The sequence below is a fragment of the Pavona decussata genome, unplaced genomic scaffold (genome assembly GCF_977016875.1).
Source record: "Pavona decussata unplaced genomic scaffold, jaPavDecu1.1 SCAFFOLD_258, whole genome shotgun sequence".
NCBI lineage: Eukaryota > Metazoa > Cnidaria > Anthozoa > Scleractinia > Agariciidae > Pavona > Pavona decussata.
This window is the reverse complement of record NW_028145661.1, coordinates 272,196-293,809: the sequence shown is the minus strand read 5'-3', so window position 1 is coordinate 293,809 and position 21,614 is coordinate 272,196. Positions and strand designations below refer to the sequence as shown.

Here is a 21,614-nt window from a genome sequence, read left to right as displayed (position 1 = left end):
TAGCCCGCTTATCCTTTTGATATAAACTTCTAACACTGTTGGCCGTATTTGGAGGCCGCCGTTATTCATTCAGCTTCCCTTTTTATATCTAATAAAAGCACTTATGAGCGTCATCTATCGGTCGTTAACAGAATAATATTTATTAACTTTCTGACTAAAAAAAACCCGAGTTTGCGAGTTGATAATTTTTCAAAACTCGGCTCAGGATACAACTCTCCAGCGAAAAAATATACTTCCATGCCGCCAGACATGTGTCGATTCAGTTAATTTTTTTTTTTTTTCGTTGGTGAAGTTTTTTCACTTTAAATTTGTCTTTTTTGAACTTGGCAATCAACCTCTGGGTTTAACAATTTAAATTACCATGTCGCGGCATAGTTAAAGGACATTTCGTTTATAAACGATTTTTAAAATACAGTCATCCGTCTTCCAAACGTGACCTATTTTGTCCATATGATTCGGACACAATTTCATTTCCTGTTTTAATTAATGGCGTCCTGTCGAATGTAATAACCCCAATATTTTGAACGTGATAAGTGAAGCACGGGTGTAAAGGATTGAACGAAGAAAGGAAGGTTGCAAGAAACAGAACAATTTAAAATTACTTTAAAAATCCGTAGTTTTGGGGAGGGAAATTATTTTAAACTGAAGGCGTCGAGTCCAACGTTTAGGCATTACTGTAAAAAATGCAGCTACAGCAGGCCGAACTCACGAATCTATCTTGAAACAACAGGAACAAGATGTGTCAGATGATACCAAAAGCCTAACTCTTGTTCAGAAACAATATCGTTTGAGTTTCCAAGCTGGCGAATGGATTAAAAAAGGACATCTATGGTTTGAATCAACAGCAAACGGAACTGAAAAAAACACAAACAAAACAAACTGAAAACCTTTGAACAAAATTAGAACGAATTCGTGTTTGCTGTGGTAGGCCAAGTTAATTCAGAGCATTTCAGCTATAAAAACACGCAAACAATACAAGGGAAAGTTAGTTCAATGAGGTCAAGTTCAGGACAATTTCAGCTATGAAATTATCATTGTCAGTACCTAATATAATAAAGGGAAATGAATATTTCATGAATGGATTCACTATGGAGCACGTATTCAAGATGTCGCGGAAAAAGTTAAGATTTCCTGTTAAGTGGCATTGCTTTCTTTTCCCCTTTAAATTACCGGCCGACCGGCCGTTTGGGGCCCTGAGCAAATTCTTGTTCTTCATCGACCTATAAGCTGTTACGGGACATTTTTCAGTAAAAATAGATTTCACTCAGTTTAGGAAATATCGGAGCCTTTGTAGCCGTCAAGTAAAACACATAGGTGTTGAACACCTGCTGTTCTTTCGAATAAGAAATGAGCTTCAGTTTATAAAGGCACGAAAAGTAATTTCTTTAGAATTTCCTCCATTTGTTAATCTCACGCATGTGAAATTGAGTTGTCGAAATACTATTGGCTACTGGTCTTATGACAAATGTTCTTCAGTAAAAGCTTCTGATCATGAGTTCTGCCTGTAAGAGAATGAGTCAAGATCTGCAATAAACACTATGTTCCTGTGAGGAAGATCTGGTCCACTTGATGTAAAAGATCCCGGTATGTAGTAGGGCACCTCTCGCTTAGCCACAGAGCTAAAAAGCCCCAAAAGTCCCTGTTACAAAGCGCATGTGCCTGCATTCCTTAGCCGAGGTGAAATATAAGGTTTAAACGCAATCCCAATACCGATCCTGGTTTATTAATACATAAAGCTGCAAATATATCGTGATGTGCTTAAAATAAGTTACCGGAATTTTTATAAACCATCCTCAAAAGTATCTCAAACACTGTGTCGACGAATATCTAGCGACGTCCTAAATATCTCATGAATTTTTTCATTTTTTTTCCTTTGAATTGTTACTCTCTCAAAAGTGAAAATACGTTAAACAAAATATTCTAGGTAGATTCTAAAAATTGTCATCAGTATTCACTGCAGATGACATAATCTCCGCCATATTGTTATGTAGATAGATTGATAGTTTATTGGATACAACTTCGCAACCCAAGGCTTGAATTACGTTATATTTACAGTAAAATGATTAAAAAATATATTTGCCTTGAATGACAGAAAGATATTGAATCGATATACTGAACGGCCTCGAAATAAATTCAACACATTTTCAAGCGGTCTGTATCTGCTCTTTTCCAAATTAACTATGGGCGACTTGAATCTAGATGCTAAGTAAACTTGAATAAAAAGAAAAAAGTATAAAAGCAAAAAAAAATTCTCCCTTACAAAAAGCTTACAAAAAGTGATAATTCAACCACCTTCGTTGTTCTATTTTTGCCCCTTCTTTGTAATTTACTATTTTTGTGAATAATTATTACTGTTCTGATAAAGGAAAGGTGAAGCCAAGTGATATTCCAATGGCTTACTTAGCCAAGCGGACGAAGACATGCGCGGAAATTGATGTGACAAAGTAACATGAAAAACTTAGCCACTCTGCAGTGAAAAATTCGGCAAACCTCACTTCGCATATTATTAACATCGGCAGCTTGAATGGCTTCTAGTAAGACTTAAGGGACCTAAACATCAGCCTTGGGTTTAGTCTTAACTCTGTTCGTCTTACAAGCAATCAACTGCGCGCTTTGCTTACACATGTTTGTTTGAAAAATTTGTAAAAGGTAGAAAAGTGGGATTGAGACCTCCGAAACTGGTCCGCGCTATTTTGGAGAAATTCGAAGAGCGAGCATAAAACTTATCCTTCAAATTGGTACATTCCGTTTACGATCGGACTGGCCGGCCAGTTCTGACAGATGGAAAGAACCATAAGCTTCAAACACGTTTTATTAGTCGGGCCGTGAGGCACCGAGTTAAGTTCTCGGTCGCGTTCTTTTTTTATTTTTATTTATTTATTTTTTATTTGTGTCGCGATTGTCCAAGAGATAATGCATAAGACTTCGTATATGACCAAATGAAAAAAAGAAATCAATGTACAACTGGTTTCTGTCTTCAAATCAAAGGCGAAAACGTAAGGATTAAAGGCCGGGGATTAAAGCATCCGTATGAAGAACAAGGTATTCTACTTAACAAATGTCTTTTTCCCCTGTATTTCATTCTGACTGTAAGTAATGCAATTCTATCTGGTGGTTTCTTATTGTCTCACTATATCTCTGTATCTATCGATTTGGGGGAGTAAGCGACTGGCGATGCTGGAGGTTTTCACTGCTAAAAGATCGTTGGCTTACGCACAACGCAGTCAAATGTGGCCCGAGTTTAAGATGGTAACAGCTTCTTGTTTTCTAGGCAAAACTTGGGGCTCTCAAGGAGGAGGGGCCTAGTATAAACTTTGGGAGCTCAAAGGATACTTGAGGAGGGGCCTAGTATAAACTTGGGGAGCTCTAAGGATACTTGAGGAGGGGCCTAGTGTAAACTTGGGGCTCTCTAAGGAAACTTGAGAAGGGGCCTAGTGTAAACTTGGGGCTCTTCTAAGGATACTTGACGATGGGGCCTAGTGTAAACTTTGGGGCTCTCTAGGGGTACTTGAGGGGTGTAAAGTCGCCATATGACTTCTATGTAAGGCAGGTAAGGTAAGACGTCATTTTAAAAGGATAACATGGCACATATGTCCCACATATAAATCTAAATTCCCTCTTACTCCCACCCCCCCCCCTCCCCCCAACCATGCAAAAAAGATTATCTGCTGTAGGCATCTCTATACCTTGGATCAGTTTCGTTGGCTCTTGCTCGGTTCTCCACATTTCATGTGCACAAAAGTATATCAGGGACGCTAAACAAAAAGAAAAAATGACACACGAATTCCGGCTTAACACAAAATGAAACTCAGTTAACATCAGTGTTTATTTTAAAGTTTCGCACTTTGTTCTTTAATTTATTAAAGTTATCACCGCAATAAATACGGCAAACGAGGGAATTAAATTATACGATTCCAGTTTATACATACACACAATAGCTCAAATAAAACCACTTTTACAAGTTCAACACATATTTCCCCTAGCTAGTATACAACCGAGTGCTTTGTTTCCTCTGCACAAACAAAATCGACACTACTTCGTAGCGAACTCGAAAATCAGGAAGAAACATGTTGGCGCTAGAACATTACAACAGCTGGAAAACGCGACAACAAATATAAACACATTTGCAAAGAGCAAGTTTCCTAATCCGTTTTCCTTGTTCCCTCATATTAGTTTGGGGTGAAAGGGTTGTCGCTGTTCAGCTGCTGTTTCTGATTTCAAAAACGTTGAATTCAAAATGTAACAGTTACACGAGCCGAACAATAAACCTTGATATTGCCGGGTGCTGAACTTGCATTCAGTTGCGGTTCTCCCGCACGAGCATCCATTCCAACTGCTCGCTCTTGAACCGTGAAAATACCAACATGGCCTTAGTGCCATATAATAAACTTTTCTTTTAACAATTTCCGACAGCCCTGTGTAGCCGGTAAATCCTAGAATCTCAGTAGTCTGTCTAGTACGTTGATCAACCTGAAATCAGTCGCCGCAAAGGCTGTTGTTGGACACTGGATCGCCACAGTTTTTGAGTCAAGGGAACTCGAGGATCCGATTGACTCGACAAGTCAGTTTAATGATATCAAGGACCTTATATCTGAGTACAATGATGTGAGCGAATACGAGTACAACTTTTAAGATATATCCTGATACACTTATCACGTTTCTTTAGCCTTCCTCCCTCTTCTGGTCGGCAACATGAGCCGGGGAGCCACACGGAGCTCACGATATAATTTGAGGATCGCTATTATCACAGGCTACCCAGGCTCTCGATCTGAAGGTCGCTATTATCACAGCCTACCCAGGCTCTCGATCAAACCACTACGTGGTCAAATAAAATGGAATGTTTGCGTCAGTTTTGAGTTAAGGTTGGGTGCTGTAGGTTGCTGTTATTAGCTGTAGAGTGTCCAGAGAGGTTGTTCCGTCACGACCTTGTAAGTAACTTTGGGAAATGGAAAGTGTGCTGTTGGTATCTTCAGCGGTGAAAACAACATTGGTTGGAAGACATGTTGTAAATTTGAAAACAGTTGTAAGCTTTTTAAACAGAAAAGAAGTTTGTAACTTTGTCAAAAGAAAAAAGACACTAAAAACTTGATAAAATCAACACAATGTTCATCAGAGCCTGGTTACATCATTCCTGCTCTTTTCATTTTTCTTTCCATTTTCTTTTGTTTTTTGGGATCCAATTCTGGCTCATCAGGCTGTGCAAATATCCAAGGCGCCAGAATATAAACCCATAATAAGTACATTGCTCTGCAAGGGGCCTGAAACAACAACAAAGAAAATCCTCAACATCTCCAGGCAACATCTACTTAACTTTAACATATGCACACAGCTCGGCAGAGCGCCTGAAACAACAAAAAGCATCACAATAGTCTAGCATGGTGCCTCCAACGAAAACAAACGCCTGACGTTCAGCTCATGGCTGGGAGGATGGAAATCAAGGACATTCAGAACTTCCCTGGAATTTCTGCGTTTGAGCTGAAACATAAATCATTAATTTCCGACTTCTATAAAAATATTTCTTGGTTCAAGACCTCTTGGAAGCACATTTACACTGGAGAAATGGAGTAAATATCAGTTCTGGTCACTCATCCAAATGTCTGTGCAACTATAGTAAAATCTGCTTAGATGACAGCTACTTCTAATGCATGTCCTTTTACTTTCAATTTGTCCAAGACATTGTGCAGCAGAAGAGCTGAGTTCTTTACAACACACCTCAATAACATGTTTCATGCTTGAGTTATCTCATAAAAGAAATATACAACTAATATTCACTCACCAGAAGCATAAGAAGCCACATGTAATCAGTGAATATAGCCAGGCCTTGAGTTATCGTTGTCAAAATTATAAGGTCCTTAACATGTCTGCAATGACACAATCAACACAGGGTTACAAAAGCCACCTGCCGCAAAACTACACTGACCTCACTAGCGTTACATCTGCAATGTGAAATGTAAGGAATGGGATGGGTGGGTGGGCTACAACTAACATATTAACTACTCGAACCAAATTGGACGTTTCATTTATTGAACTTAATAGAACTCAATTGAATTTAATCGAATGATTGGGTTCCATTGATTTTGACAATCGAACACAATCTAACTCTCACAAAAAAAATTGGAGTAATCGAACCCAATTGAACTTTGATTGAGTTTGATTAATTTCGATAGCCGAAGTTGGCAAACAGTCAATTAAAAATGATTAAAAATGATAACAGTAGTGGATCATAAAATGACGTTTCAGTAAAGCTACATCAATCCATTGTTCGTTTCACCTAATTCTTTGTTGTTCTTGCATGCTAAAAATGACTTTTCAAAATTCTTTTCTATTTCGACTGATGGTTTGCACTGTTCGATTAAGTTCGATTGGGTTCGGAAATCGAACGCAATTAAACTCTCACACAACTTTTTTGGTTCAATTGTGCTCGATTGCCAAAATCAATCAAACCCAATCGTTTGATTAGGTTCGATTGAGTTTGATTAACTTCGATTACCGAACAGTTCGAGTAGTTCGTCAGGAATGCAAGTTTATGTATAAGTAAGCTAGTGTACTTATTTCAAATTATGTATTATTCAATAAGTGACACAGGCATACTCGAAGAAAAATCTGAATGCCCCTATCAGAAGTCAACCCTAAGACCTACCGATTACTAGTTCGGATGTTCTGCCTCTGAGCTACAGGAGACTTGTGGGGGCTAAGGCCATTAAACTAGGTTCATGGGACAAACATCCTGCATACTGCTAGGATTGGAATGTCATGTGTGGCATATATATTTTTAATGTACCTATTATTTAGAACTAAATACCACTTTGTTACCCTACTTTAATTTGCACCAAATAAAAAATATTGTACAGTGCAGTTATCAGTACAACAGTCCAACCTCCTTCATATGGACACCAAAGGAACAGACCAAACTGTCCACATTATAAAGGTGTCTATCATATAGGGATAGGGTTTGTATGAATTCCAAGACAACTGTCTGTAACAGACACAGGTATCTGTATTAAAAATGTGTCTGTAAGTGGAGGTTTGACTGTACTATTATATTATACATACTCTGCAGTCCCTGATTCAGCATTTAAGTCCATTCCTCCATCTATAAGAGCTCCAGATTCTGAATATGTTGGTTTGGCCATGGACTCCATAAACTTGTAACATCCAAAGTACAAAGCTGTTGCCATTAATAGAAGAACCTGGAAAAGGGGAAAATATCAACCTTATTTTTGTACTACAGGACGGCCAAAGCATCCAATTTACCATTTAAAACAATCACATTACGTCACTTGAGTGAACAAGTATTTGTTGTATTTATTCATTGTAAACTAAGGTAAAAGAGATACAGTGTAAAGTAATACTCTAGCATAAGTGGCCCACACAGCCAGAGCTTAAGCCGGTTTCTGTAGTGTGAACTAGAAGTAAATGCTACTCCCCTCTGGATGGAATGTTAATCCATTATAGGGTGACCCCCAGCAGTATGTTGCCTGTACCCATTTATACATCTCAGTGAAGAGCTTCTTGCCTGAGGAAAGAAGACACCAACCTAGCCTCAAACTACCAGCCCTTCAACTATCCAATCAAAAGTCTCACAGTATACCACCATGACTCCACACAATATATAAGTGGTGATTATTGTTTAATTATCCAATTTACAATGTTATTTACAGCAAATTTATTTCTTGTGGAAAATGATCCCCTAGAGTGGCTTGAGAATCTACATACATACATACATACTTTATTTATTCCAGAAGCAGACTATAAATACAAATAAAAAAAAAGTACTTCTAGAAAAGGAAGTTTAGAGGTTAGCCCTATGCAAAAACTCCCTGAATAAAAATAAAAATAAAAATAAATATACATAAATCAATATCTTCTAATAGGAGTTTGAAAAATCAAATGCAAAGGCTCCAGATGGTGATACGAGATACAGATGAAGACCTGTAAAATTGAAAAGCTTTTATTTTTTCATACTTTACAAAAAATACTTTGAAAATGATGTTCATATTTGACTGGTGTTAGACTCAATTATTTTGAACCCTTTTTGAGGTATTTGTATTACAAAGGAACCATTTTATGCTTCAAAATGCTGTCAGCATGGTATTGAAGTGTTGCATATTTTCACTTCTCTTCTTTCTTAAAATAAAAAGGTATCATGTTTAAAAATGGAGAAACAAAGCTAGTATGCAGGTGAGAAGGTAAGATGTTTATTTCAAATGATTTTGGAAAAATCAAAGCACTAATCATTAAATTTACCCAGTCTTAAATTTACAGACATGAGAGACTAGGTATCAATGTGTGAACAAAGTTATGCTACGAGCTGACTTACCCAAGAAAACCAACTGGAGTTAAAATTAAAAAATGTGAATCTGAAGATGATATATGTCACCTGAAGTACAAAGATGAGTTGAACTTGTTAGTTCAATTGCATTGGAATAATGATCACTGTTATAAACTTTTACTGTAGGACCACTCAAAATAGAAATTAAGGGGCTGCTGATTATTAAGGGAGTTTTGTGTGGATTAAGTATAGTCAACTAAAACCCTTTAAACTGGTGCTGAAGGTCTGAGATTTAAATAGATGTAAGCACCGACTTGTTCTTCTATTGATTAATTTTGTAAACCAGCCCTGAGTCCATACCTGAACTGAGAAATAGTTGGGTTAAGTTCGCATAGGCATATACGCATAGATGGAGTAAATGGCTGCAGCCTGTCGTAGAGCAGTGATTGATATTGACGGTAGTCTCATTTGTATTAATTTTAATCGAACCTGCCATGTCATAATTTTTTACTTAAAAATTCACGAGATTGCCGCCTACTGCGGCTAGCTCTGGAATTTCTCCCAAAGTTATTGAAAACCTGGCAGAGACATTGATCAACAGTGAAACTCTCACCTCAATACTTATCATGACTTTGGCATAAAAATCCAGAGTTAAGTTATTTTCTTCCAAAATCTGCTTCTGTCCCTTAGTTGCTTGTTTCTTGGGCTACAGGGGAAAAAACAATAATGGCCTTAAATGTACCATACTTTGAATGACTGAATGTTGCAAATTATACAGGTTTACCAGTAAGAAAAGTCTTTTGTCTCAAAAATAACATTATTGTTCAGCAGTCTGAAACATTATTATCAGGTGCATGTGAGATGTGAAGATCATGAGATCATACAACAATTATGTAAAACCCATAGGAAGAAACACACTTTACAACCTCCTGCTTAAATAATTATATGAAAACTTTCCTTTTATGGAGAGTTTTTCTGGTCCTTCCCCACACATATAATTTTCCCTACTGGTTATACAAGAAGCTGCAAAGCAAGCCGGATCATGTGTATTTAAGGCACCTGTGATCAAGTGTTGACTGAGGATCACCACTCAGTCAAGATATCAGCCCATATTTGTCATCAATTTCCATCAATTTGTCGGTATAACGTTGGTGGATACCGTAGTTACTAAAACAAGGAACGACCTAAAATGATCTAAAATGACCTAAAATGACCTAAAATGATCTAACATAAATCTGAAATATTCTTAAATGATCTAAATGAAGTGAAACCAAGATTTTTTTTTTTTTTTTTTTTTTTTTTTTTTTTATTGTTTGCAAAATCACATTACTTACATTACTTACAGTACGGGCTAAATATATCACTAGACAATACAGTATTCTACCTACAATACATGCTTACTGGTTACTTACGCTACTGAACAAAACAGGACTCTACTTACAATTTAATACAGATAGCCTTAAACATAACAGTAACTAGATTACTTACAAACTGCGGGTTACACGCTACTAAAAAAAAAAAAAAAAACAGGAAAGCAGTAAGAAAAGGATGAAATTTTGTCACTGGAAGAAAAAAAAAAAAAAAAAAAAAATTGTGCCAAGATAAAATTACAGAATTACAGAACTGAGTGCTTACCATAAGAAAAGTGCCGATGGTTGGACGTAAGCCAATTCGATGACAAAGTTGCGTAAACAAACCGCACTAGAGCAAATCTTTTTTTTTTGGTCGGTCTGAAAGACCCAAAAATATCGGCACTGACCAATTTTTTTCGGGTTCGTTTACCGGTCGCACATTAAAAGCCGCACAACAAGGCTAAATACTTGTGTAAACACTGATAAAACGCTTTTGAAATCAATGTAAAGCCATATCTGTGCATCAATAGGCCTTATCACGGTTTTTGGTATTTTTTCCCGCGAACTATTTTTAGTAGCAGTTCACGGCTGGTTCGCTTTGCAGACAAATGTATGAAAAATTCAAAACACGACTGGACACTTTCTGGCACAGCTATGTCCCTCCAATTTTTTTTCTTAATCCTCTTTCTAGTGCCAAAAGTTTCCAATTCATAAATTTTTTAGAAGCGATGTTTTATCAAAATTATTTGACATTGGATTTCCATACAAACACTGTTTTTTCAAGCCTGTTGGCCTACTCGTCAAAATGGCGCCGAAAACCGTGATAAGGCCTTTTTCCTTAAATAAACACGCAGTTAACAAGTCAAGGGTAGCGCATGAATAAAAGATAACTCTGAGCTAGTTCCATATAAAATAGCTGCATCAATCAAAACCGCGTTGCTGGGCGAAACATAGAACTTCGCTTTGTACCAATCAAAACTGCGTTGCTGGGGAAAAACTAGGCACTTAGTACCAATCAAAACCACGTTGCTGAGCGAAACTTGGAACTTCGCACCGATCAAAACCATGTTGCTGGGGAAAAACTAGACACTTTGCATCAATCCAAGCCGCGGTTGTGATACAGTAATTATCGGGAATTTCCCTGCAGAAGTCTCCGGTAGAGACGAAACGCGTCGGAAATAAACTACAAGAAGTCTTCTGTTGTGCTGCTCATTAGTCTTTGTTATAAAATTAAAAAAGTAAAATCATTTTAGATCATTTTAGGTCATTTTAGATTCATATTAGGTCATTTTAGGTAATTTTAGATCATTTTAGGTCATTTTAGGTCATTCCTTGTTTTAGTAACTACGTGGTCAATACATGGTTGACTGGTGGTCTAGTACAAACCGGCATGGGTCAAGAGTCTGTCAAGTATTGACTAACGTACATGCCGCCCAATCATCAGTTTAGTTTCCTTAAGTTCCATTTGACTGACATGCCACCAACAACTGACGATGAGGTAACAGTTGACATATCGGCCGAGTGGTAGCAGACATACTGATCAAGTGATTACCAATGGTATCAGTACATGTTGATACTTGGTCACCTGTCTACGAAGTTTAAAATTCTATTGACCAACCCTCAACTGAGTGATGACAATCAACATATCAATCACGTGATGACCAATTGTTGGTCGATATCAAGACTGAGTGGCCATCTAACACATTGGTTAACACTTGACTGCAGGTGCTTTGAATACACAGACAACAATGAACAAGCCTAACAGATCTCACACAGAACATAAGTTATCACACCACTTATATACATGTACATGTCACGTGAAAATATTACAGTCAACCCAGGTCACACGTGAACAATATTTTTAGAATTTAAATCGAGTTTTGAAATTTACATGTCAGTTTTGAAAATCGCCAACGAGATTTCAGAGTTCCCGTATAAATTTCCCTAGCTTATTGACGGTATAAAGCTATGAATGTTTCTTTACATTGCAAAATTGAATATTTCAAGAAAAACAATTGTTTCCCAAGTATTTTGAATCTTTTTTTCAGTTAATGCGTCTTTTTCGGAACGATTTCCAGACAAATGTCCAACATTCCATTCACACGTCGGACATTACAATGAGAAATTCGAATGTTCATTTCATTCTTGGAAATACTGTTCACGCGTGACCTGGATATTTGACTGTAAACATATGCATTCCATTATACATTATCATTCACGACAATATCACTGTACATGGTTCCCTAATTTAAAACATATAAGCACGTCGGTAAATGGTTTTAATAAGTCATTTAGGGCCCTAATCGTTTCTTTTGAATCAGCAACGATGATGCAGTGCCGAGTGAAGTAATTAAGCTAAGTCTGTTGTTAGTAAAATCTAAGGTAACCAAGGTATATTAAGCTCAAAATTTAAAACTTTAAATATAAGCAACGGGTTAAAATATGATCATGTATCTTATCGGCCTTAAATTGATTTCAAACACGAGGTAATCTTTATAAATGCGTACACGTGGGTGAAACATTCAAAGGCACAAAACACTAAAACTTACCGCCATCTTTAAATTTGGTAGTGCCAGTTCCCTGCGAGAACATCGACGTCACGATGGAGTGTGGGCTGGGGAAAAGCTACTCCCAGCGGGAAAGGGAAAGGAGGGAACGGAATCGAATGGAAGGACGGTCTAAACGGGGCCTCAATTTTTTAGTTACAATTTCCGTATCACAGATAAACCAGTGCTCGTACCCGGTTATTTATTTATTTATTATTATTATCATTTTTTTTTTTTTTTGGGGGGGGGGGGGGTACTCCCCTATATAAGCCATATAGGTACATGCAGCACCAAAGCGTGTGCTATTTTAGTTGAAATTGATAACAGATTTTAACTATTTTGGTCTAAAAGTCTGAAAATGGGTATGGATTTTACAGAAACTGGTTATATTCTGGAAACCTGGGTTTAGAACCAGGTTTTGAGAGGCTTTCTAACCCGGAGGGGGGGGGGATACTCCTCGGAATTCTTGGTGGGGGTGTGCCGCCCGGGTCTTCAAATCCTGACCCTATTTCAGACCTAAACATGCCATTTTCCACACCCGTTTTCAGACCTGACCTTTAAAATTCATACCCGTTTTCAGACCTGATAATTATCCATCAGTGCCGAACGGATGTTGACGCAAGGAGTAAAAGTAAGCTGGAATGACATAGTTTATCTATTTCTTTTTCTCGCTATCAGTTAGTCATTCCAGTTACGTACTGAGAAGAAAAATATGTTTGTAAGCTTTCGTAAATGTTCCCGGCCCCAAAAACCTGACCCGATTTCAGACCGTAATTGTCAAAATCTATACCCGTTTTCAGACCAAAACGGCTCAAAAACCACACCCTTTGGGGCGGCACATACCTATATACCTTATATAGGGGAGTACCCCCCCCCCCGGGCTTTCTAAGGAGTTTCCACAGTTTTTTTTTATTCAAAGGGTTTAATTTCTCTTTGTTTCCAGAGTGTATCTAATGAGTTTTAGAACCAAGTTGTCGCTCTCTTAAAGGAAGCCTTGTCAATCCCTTATGAGACTCCAAGTACATGAACTTACTGATAACAGATGTAATTTTCATCAAGACAGTTGCTCAAGGGAGATCTCTTCAAATTGGTAAACAGGGGGGGGGGGGGGGGTACTTGGGTTCAGTTTTGCTGGGTATGTGTATCGAAGTATCAACCGACACTTCACCAACAGTCAACCGACTGAGGGACCCTATTGTATGCTTGATCTGTATACTTGTAAATACAATTGCCATCATCACTGCTCTCTTTATACCAGGACGAAACTGAGGTCACAGACATCCAGTCTGCAGAGCATGGCTAGTGCACATGCGAGTTTTCAGAAAAATGCCTTGCTTTATCTCTTTTTGAAAAGCGCCTCTGCACTGGGCTCTGCACAAGCAAGATATAGTCAAGTTCTGTCATACAGACTGGCCATCCATTTCAGCTGGCCAAATCAAAATTTAACAACTGTGAGGGCCAGGGGGGGAGGGGGTGGGATTGGGATGCTAAAGAAGGACAAACAATCTTCCATTTGGACCATTCCTGGGTAACATACTGTGCCTCACCCCACATTAGACTCTATGAGGTTGAGTACAACATGACAACTGCACTTCTTTAAGTAAAGCTCATATTTTGAAATTGAAAGTTCAAAGTTTGAAACTTAAGACAAAATCATCTATGCTTTTACCTAACCTACACTAAACTGCTTTTGACAACATTGAAAATGCATGCCTCGGTCACAACTGAGACATGTAAAAACCTATAAAAAGTTAAAAACCTCATAGTTAAATTAGCCATAGATACAATTCACTACTCATAATTATTCTTCAACTGCAGCCACAACAATGGACACATTCGAAACCTTGATTTGATGTCTGTAAAAATGAACTATTGCCACAAGTCACACTTAAACCAATGGAAACCAAATAATAACAGTTCAGTTTCCTAAAAGTTACTCAGTTAATATTTAGTACACTGAAAACCATTAACTGTGTCATTGGTCACAGATGGCATGAGTAGATTTGGATTGCAACTTTAAAAGATAATTCTAAAGCCTTTTTCAGGTCTTTCCCTTGTGTCCCAGTTCTTATGGTTCGCTCTTGATGTGAACGTGAAAAGGCATTTAGTTCCAGCTCCAACAGAGTTTTGACCAAAACGTTTAGGTACAAAAAATTCCCATGACAAAGCTTCTTTATGCCTGTCAATAAAACCTGGGAGTTCAAATAACAATGTGTCCACAAGACGAGCTGACAGTAAAAAACAAATTTAGTTAATTCTACACTGCAATAGCAGGTCTACTTACATAATATTAATTAGTTACAGTGAGTAATATATCACAATGTCTTGAAAATCTTTCTTTCTTATTACCTAGTATTTACACTGTCATAAGTACGTAAATTATGATCTGTGGTACATGTATATCTTCCCACAGCCACTTGCAAGTTTTTGTAAACTAACTTTGTAAAAAATTTTTACATCTTAACAGGAAAAAAATATCTTTGGCAGTTCTTGCATTTTAACTGTCCAGTTGAAATTGAAGTCACTGACAAGTGTTACAAAATATGACAATATAATAAAAAACTGCCACAAATGACCACAGAGAGATACATTTTGGTACGATATATTACAAACACATGAAATCATATTATCCAAGACCCAACAAGACATCACCAGAACGCTCTCAAATTTAACCTGATTCTAACAGGATGCTTCTCCTCAAATTCTATGTTCTGGACGTTTTTAACTGTCAATATCATTACTTGAAAATATTATCTTAATATCCTGAGTATTCATAATACTGTAAACACTAAACCCTATTGATCCTAGTGCCACTAAATTCCTGCATATTAATTTTCTTTCTCCTTTCATAACACTTGTGAGCTGACCACTTTGCCTGTTAAGCCACACTGAAAAACATTTAATTCTACTTTATCTACAACAAACTAATTGTTATAGCCATAGAATGTGCCTATATACATACTCATCAAAGTCTAGAGTTTATCGTTAATTTTCCTGGTTCTCTATTAGTCCTTCTCTATCGTCATCATTCACATACGGTGGTGGGGGCTCATCCCGTTTCACTGGGTCTTCTTCCGAATAAACAGGAGGAACTTGAAAAGTGGCTGGTACATCATCCAGTCCAAACGGATATTCAGTAAACACATATGCAGGCTGTGGAACAGCAGGTTCTTCTTCATATTCACGGCCTTGAGGAATCTGAAAGTATTATAAAATGAATAGGCCTTGAAAATAAAATCAAATGTAACCTGGTCACCAATAGCCTCCCACACAGTCATTTTTTAGGGGACTCATAATATGAGTCCCCTAAAAACAACTACGTGGGAGGCTAGGTCACCAAGGATATCTCGTGCAATATTTCTACAGGAGGAAGATCAAGCATCAAACCTCCTCCTTATTAGCATGCGGTGTTTAATGTTTTTCTTGTATGCTAATTTCCAACATTCACAAAAGCATCATTGTTATGAACTCTCTTGACACATGCTTTTCCAGTTATATTTTTGAAGCCATTCAAAAAACTCTCAGCACATGTTTTATCGGGTCTAAAACCACTAAGCTGGACCTTGTGGTTTTAAATCCCGACAAAATACTGCTGTTCATCAGGGTCCGAAATTGCGACTGATTGGTCGCCAATGCGACCAAAAATTAGGTGTTGGCGACCAGAAATTTAGAACCGATCGCCAGCAGGTGACTAACCTTTCATCCCATCAGTATTTGACATTCCAAGGTAAAAGGGCTTTATCTAAAAGAAAACACAAAGCTCCCGTGGACAGTTGTAGTAAAACGAAGCGACGAATTTACGATCGCCATATTTACCTGGCGCCATATCGTTTCAGCAGCTTCTCCCAATACGGCTATCGTGGGCAAAAACATGACCTGGCGAGATCCGGCAAGATCAAAAGCATCGGCGCTTAATCCTTATTTTATAAATAGTGACAGGCCTGCGCGGTGGAGGACTGGTTTGAGCAATAAAAAAGTGTGAGGGTCTGGCACTAGCTTATTGACTTCCAACTAAATGGAAATAATTAGAGAAAGAAATCCGAAGCCTTCGCAAGAACATTGGCAAACACGCTTTTTGAGATGTAGGACTCTGTTACCGTTACACGGCTTTTGTGAGTCTCCTTTTATAGCTGTATGTACATTGTGTTAAATGATAACATTTTCTTGAAAGGTTTAATTTTGTGCTTTACTATAAATTAAGGTAAATTATACCCTGGCCAGAGAGATTGTTTTCTTTAGTTTGCGGCAAATTAAGAGGTGAAGCCGCGATCGTGGCGTGGCAAGCAAGAAACACAAAAAAAAACCAATAACACTTGCTTTTGGCGGCCAAACCCTTCCAACTGGCGACCAAAATTTTTAGGTTAGTCGCCAGTTGGCTCCCTTAGGAAAAAGTTAATTTCGGACCCTGTTCATGTTTACAGTCAAACCAGGTCAAGCGTACCCCCCTAGATTCTATTAATGAATCTATTATTTGAAAATTGAACCCATTAGTCGTTTCAAGTATTCAAATCAAAATTCGATTTCTGATTGGATTATACGAACAATGCATGAGACCAGAAAACCGGAAAGCCCGCCGGAAAACCCCGCTCAACATATTCAGAGCGGAAATTCTTGATTTATATAATAGTGGATTTTCCAAAAAGCAGATTTCTCGTGATTTGCAGCAGTCAACGCGTACCGTCAGAAAGAAAATTCGCCATTTTCAATCGGGCACAGTGTAAGTTGGTCCTGTCGGGTAAGTTTAAACTCACTAATATAATGATCACTAAATGGACATTTTACGTTTATACACTGGCGTTTACTCCAAAGGATTGGAAACGCTTTATCAGAATAAGCAGTGCCCTTTTTGAGGTATATGCAAATTAATTTAGCGAAAAGTATGCGAACTCACAGTGAAAGATGTTCATTTCAGTTGACCTTCGACAACGGCAATGACCTTCGGCACATGTGTTGCGCTATTCTTCGCGGTATAATGAACAGTCTGGTGAAATATATACCATACTTTCTCATGCTACAAGGTGGGTAATGCTATACATGAAAGATAAATTGGAATTTTTCAGCCCGACTCATTTGCAAGCACTTGACTTTGGGCTTTTGCCATGACCAAATTTGCATAATGAATTATATGAACGTCTCAACAACATGCGGGAACAGTTTGAACGAACGAGCTGTTTCAAATGTACTGTAGTTTAAATTTTACAGCTTATTCTTTTTCCTGTTAGCGCGGATCAATGTTCAAATTAAAAGCCAATAAGAATCGAATTTTAATTTGAACATTGATCCGCGCAAACAATGAATGAATGAATGCATTCTTTGAAACGACTAATGGGTTCAATTTTCAAATAATCGATCCATTAATAGAGTCTAGGGGAGTACGCTTGACCTGGTTCGACTGTAAACATTATATAATAACTTTTATTTCTCGTCATGTCTGGCTTTCAACTACCACACCTCAGGTCTAAGTGGCCCACACAGCCAGAGGTTTTATTAACCCTGTTTCTGTGACATAAAGCAACTATAGGAGTATTACTACTAACTCTCTCCTACCTGGAATACTAGGCCACTGCAGATTTGATATGTTTAGTTAATTACTGGTACCCATTTATACATGATTGAAGAGAGAAGGAGGATCAAGCTTTCTAGTCTAAGTAAACAACACAAAATTACACTGGCATTCAGCCACCAAACTTCCAATCTTCTGATTGAAAGCCCAATACATTATTAACTGTTACCCAACACCTCCACAAATTGTAAATGGTTATTTATGTTTCATTTTTCACTTGTTTCAGTCAACACAACTTCTTCTCAGGAGAGGGTATGTTACTCATTAGTGTGATCTGATTACAATAGACTGAAATTTTTCAGTCAGCATTAATTTTAAACCCTGGATAAAAAGAAATCAATTTTCTGAAACTGACCTGCTCTCTTTGCTGTCTTGTTGCTAATTGTTGCCGTCTTCGACTTCTTGCATAGAAGTAAAATATCCAGAAGATAAGGAAAAGGACTATAACAACTATTATTACTCTGAAAGAAAACAAAAATCATTAAAGTTAGCAAACTAATATTATTTTGCATTTGTATTAAATCATATTTAAATTACAGGGTAGTCTAAGTATGTAACATAGGCTAGTTTAAGTAGAGCTCTGTAAAACTTCAACTGGCTTGGAAATCAACTGTGATAAAGTTTAAGTTTTATTTTAGTTGCTGCTGTTGCTTTGTAAACTTTGCTAATGATGTCAATTTGTAAACACCAAAATTTATTTGCATTTGGTTTAATACAGTCAAACCTACCCGCCTCGACTAACTTTAGCTATTTGCGGGTAGGTATATACCTAATTTGTAACTCATTGCTTTTAATAAAGTGTGTTGCATTCAAAATGTTACCATTTGTTTTAAGGGGAAAGTGTCCATTTCTTGGGTCTATTGCCTTGAAATCTTGACAGAATTCAAAATAATTTCAACAGCTGAGTTTCTTTGATTGATGTCAAATCTTTAACTTTATCAGGCTTGGTCCATTTCTGTGCGTCAGTTTCTTTCGATGTATCGAACCAATTTTGCATGATGCAGTAATCTGTCAAATCTTCTATGTATGTTTCCAGGTCGTGCTTGTCATCTCCTGTCATCTTAAACTCAGGAAATGGGGTGTTCAAGGCCATATCGCTGTAAACTGTGGACTCGTTGAGTCCGTAAAGCACTACATCTGTTAGATTGCTAAAAAAAACTTTGTTGCTGCCACCATGATTGTTGTCCGGTAGCATGTTGAAAACTGAAAACATTAAGTTGCTGCGACCAATAAATACACACTATCTGGATGCATGCGTGACAATGCTGTATAGTGCAATTAAGGTGCAAGTGCATATGACTAATACTAACTAAGGTACAGATGAATATGTAAGTGATTATCACATGGTGTAACACACCAAAAAAAAACAACTCCTGTTTGTTACCTGTCTACTGCTCATTATTTTCTCATTATTTTCATGTCATAAAAGATTAAAGGACAACAGTTTACGTCAAAATATTGCATCCAAATACAAACGTTATCAGGTATGTTGTTGCCTTCCAATTGTCCCATTGCATAAGCTCACTAATAATAATAATAATAATAATAATAATAATAATAATAATAATAATAATAATAATAATATAATAATAAAGACATTCTATGTTGGATGCAGAAGGCTGTTATTTCCCACTCGCTGAAATTAGATAGCACGTATACTCAAAGTGCTTTCATGAATTCACAAACTTGTTCAGGACTTGTCAACTAACATATATAGATGAAGGATATATTAGTTTTTTAGAGACTAGATATTTTCACTTTTATACAGTTTTAACTTTTTTTCTTGGCATATAATATTAGAATAGGTTTTTTTGACTTTGATTTTTTTTTATAGGCTTTTCATTCAATTGACATAGATAGATAATTACAGACAATTTATATTTTCACTTTTGAACAGTCTTAAATTTTATCATTATTAGAATAGGTCTTTTCCCGTGTGAGCCCCTGCGTTACGTTCGACGCCCCAGGTTTGGCTTGTATATAGTGTAACATCCATACATGTTTTAAAACTGTCATAATATAATAATAATAATAATTTTAGTGAACTTATGCCACAACGAGGACAGCAATATATTTTACCAATGTGACTCCTGGTTATGAACACATTTTTCAGAAGACCATGAACTTAAACTGTTGTCCTCTGATTGTTTACGAAGGGGAGATAACAGAAGTAAGCAATTAGCGTTCAGAAGTAATGTAGCTTGGGTGTTATGCTGTTTACAAAAAGGACATTCTGCCCTCCTCGTATCTCAGTTGTCCTGCTGTGTAAAATTACTATTAAAAAGGCATGGACTGCAAGTAAATATGCTGCTTGAGAATACTAGAAATGCATTCCTTATCAAATCTTATGCAACACAGCCAAACATAGATACCATTTAATAAAACTGTTAAACTGTGAGATAACTGGATTAACAAATTATTAACATAACTGTCTGGGAAACTTAAGTCAACTTCTTCAAGGCTCGATGAACAATTATCAACAACGAGTAGTTTTACTAAGCTCAAGATTCACCAATTACATGTTATTATTCCCACGCAGGTCCACATATGTACATTTTATATAAAGGAAAAAGCACTTACACATAAAACAGCAAATCCATCCTTTATTCTTCTCTAAAACAATTGTTTTATCGCAATTCTAAATTAAAAATACAAGGATACTTTAAGCTTGATAAATTTACATAATGTCAGATCATTTCACTCCAGAAATCGAGTATGTTTGCTATTTATACAAGGAGCGAATGATCGAAATTTCAAAATTTCATGGTGGTATTCCAGCTCGTGGGGTGACGAAAACAAGATCCACCCGGATCTTAATAAACAAGGGCCAACACAAAAGTCCGAAGGACTTGGATATGTGACAGGAACCTGGTAAGCTTAATATATAAGCTTATTTCACGCTTAGGTGAGCGTTATTCAAAATGAAAATAAAATGATATCTTCGTCAACACAAAGGATACGTTTAATAGGACAAGAATTGTATCAACTCCAGTAAATTATACGACAAAGTAGATGGCGAATTTGGATAAAGATTGCTTGGCTGAGCAGTATTCAGGAAGGAAATGAAAAACAAACACAACATTGCGTACTTTGTAACAAGAATCATGCATATACGAAGCCATAAGTGTCGAAACAGCTTTCAGCGAATATGACGACAGGATCATTTTCTGTGGCTTGTAGTACAATGAAATCAAACCTCTTACCTCTTCACATCTCATGGATTTTGAAACTCTTCCATCTTATGGTAAAATAAAGCCGAAAAATCCTTGAATTTCCCGAATCACCTGTGAAGAAAGTTCGAGTGGATCCCACGTACAATCGTACACTTCGTGCTTAGCGAAGGACCGACACTACCCCACTACCCCACTACCCCTGAGGAAACTTAGGTTGCTCGACGCAGTCCCTCTTCGCTGTGCGCCAAAATAAAGCGACTGAATCCTCGACAGAAAGCAAAATGCACGGAATTTTTTTTATTTATTTTCCTGAATTAAAACACAGCCTAAATTCCTATTTTTCCTTTCTCCTCCATTCGCCATCAATGTAGCCCATCAGAACCTTGCAGACTATTTAGAAAAATTCCGTAATGAAAGTGTTGTAAGAAACACCATCGGTTGGGTAGAAAAAAATCTAAAAAAAAATTACAAACTTAAGACTGTACTATCTTTATTATACCTTTTCTTTTAAACTAGACAATGTAGTAAAATAAAATTGGATTTGACTGATCGGTTTGATATTAGAGAGTCTTTAGGCAATCACTGGGAGACTTTTAATATTTTGGCAGTGCCAGCAGTGCCCTAGGAAGACCCCTAGCTAGGGAGCGAAGATTCAGTATTTGTGCTCGCTGATGGCGACGTAAATCATCAGTGAGGCCAGCACCTCTT

General features: G+C 37.2%; 2 protein-coding genes across 2 annotated transcripts; both read right to left on the bottom strand.

The window, feature by feature from the left end:
* Nucleotides 1–3,807: 3,807 nt before the first annotated feature.
* On the bottom strand, nt 3,808–9,012 carry LOC146456314 (transmembrane protein 208-like). The gene is made up of 5 exons (XM_085093221.1): nt 8,886–9,012; nt 8,321–8,380; nt 7,054–7,190; nt 5,777–5,861; nt 3,808–5,258 (listed from the first exon to the last, which is right to left on the bottom strand). The coding sequence occupies exons 1-5, from the start codon at nt 8,898–8,900 to the stop codon at nt 5,121–5,123; spliced, it is 435 nt and encodes a 144-aa protein (XP_084949347.1). The 5' UTR covers nt 8,901–9,012; the 3' UTR covers nt 3,808–5,120.
* A 4,750-nt stretch (nt 9,013–13,762) lies between these two features.
* On the bottom strand, nt 13,763–21,094 carry LOC146456313 (uncharacterized). Its single transcript, XM_085093222.1, has 4 exons — nt 20,937–21,094; nt 20,314–20,371; nt 18,089–18,194; nt 13,763–15,368 (listed from the first exon to the last, which is right to left on the bottom strand). Exons 2-4 carry the CDS (start codon nt 20,331–20,333, stop codon nt 15,156–15,158), a joined length of 339 nt encoding a protein of 112 aa, XP_084949348.1. The 5' UTR covers nt 20,334–20,371; nt 20,937–21,094; the 3' UTR covers nt 13,763–15,155.
* Nucleotides 21,095–21,614: the final 520 nt, after the last annotated feature.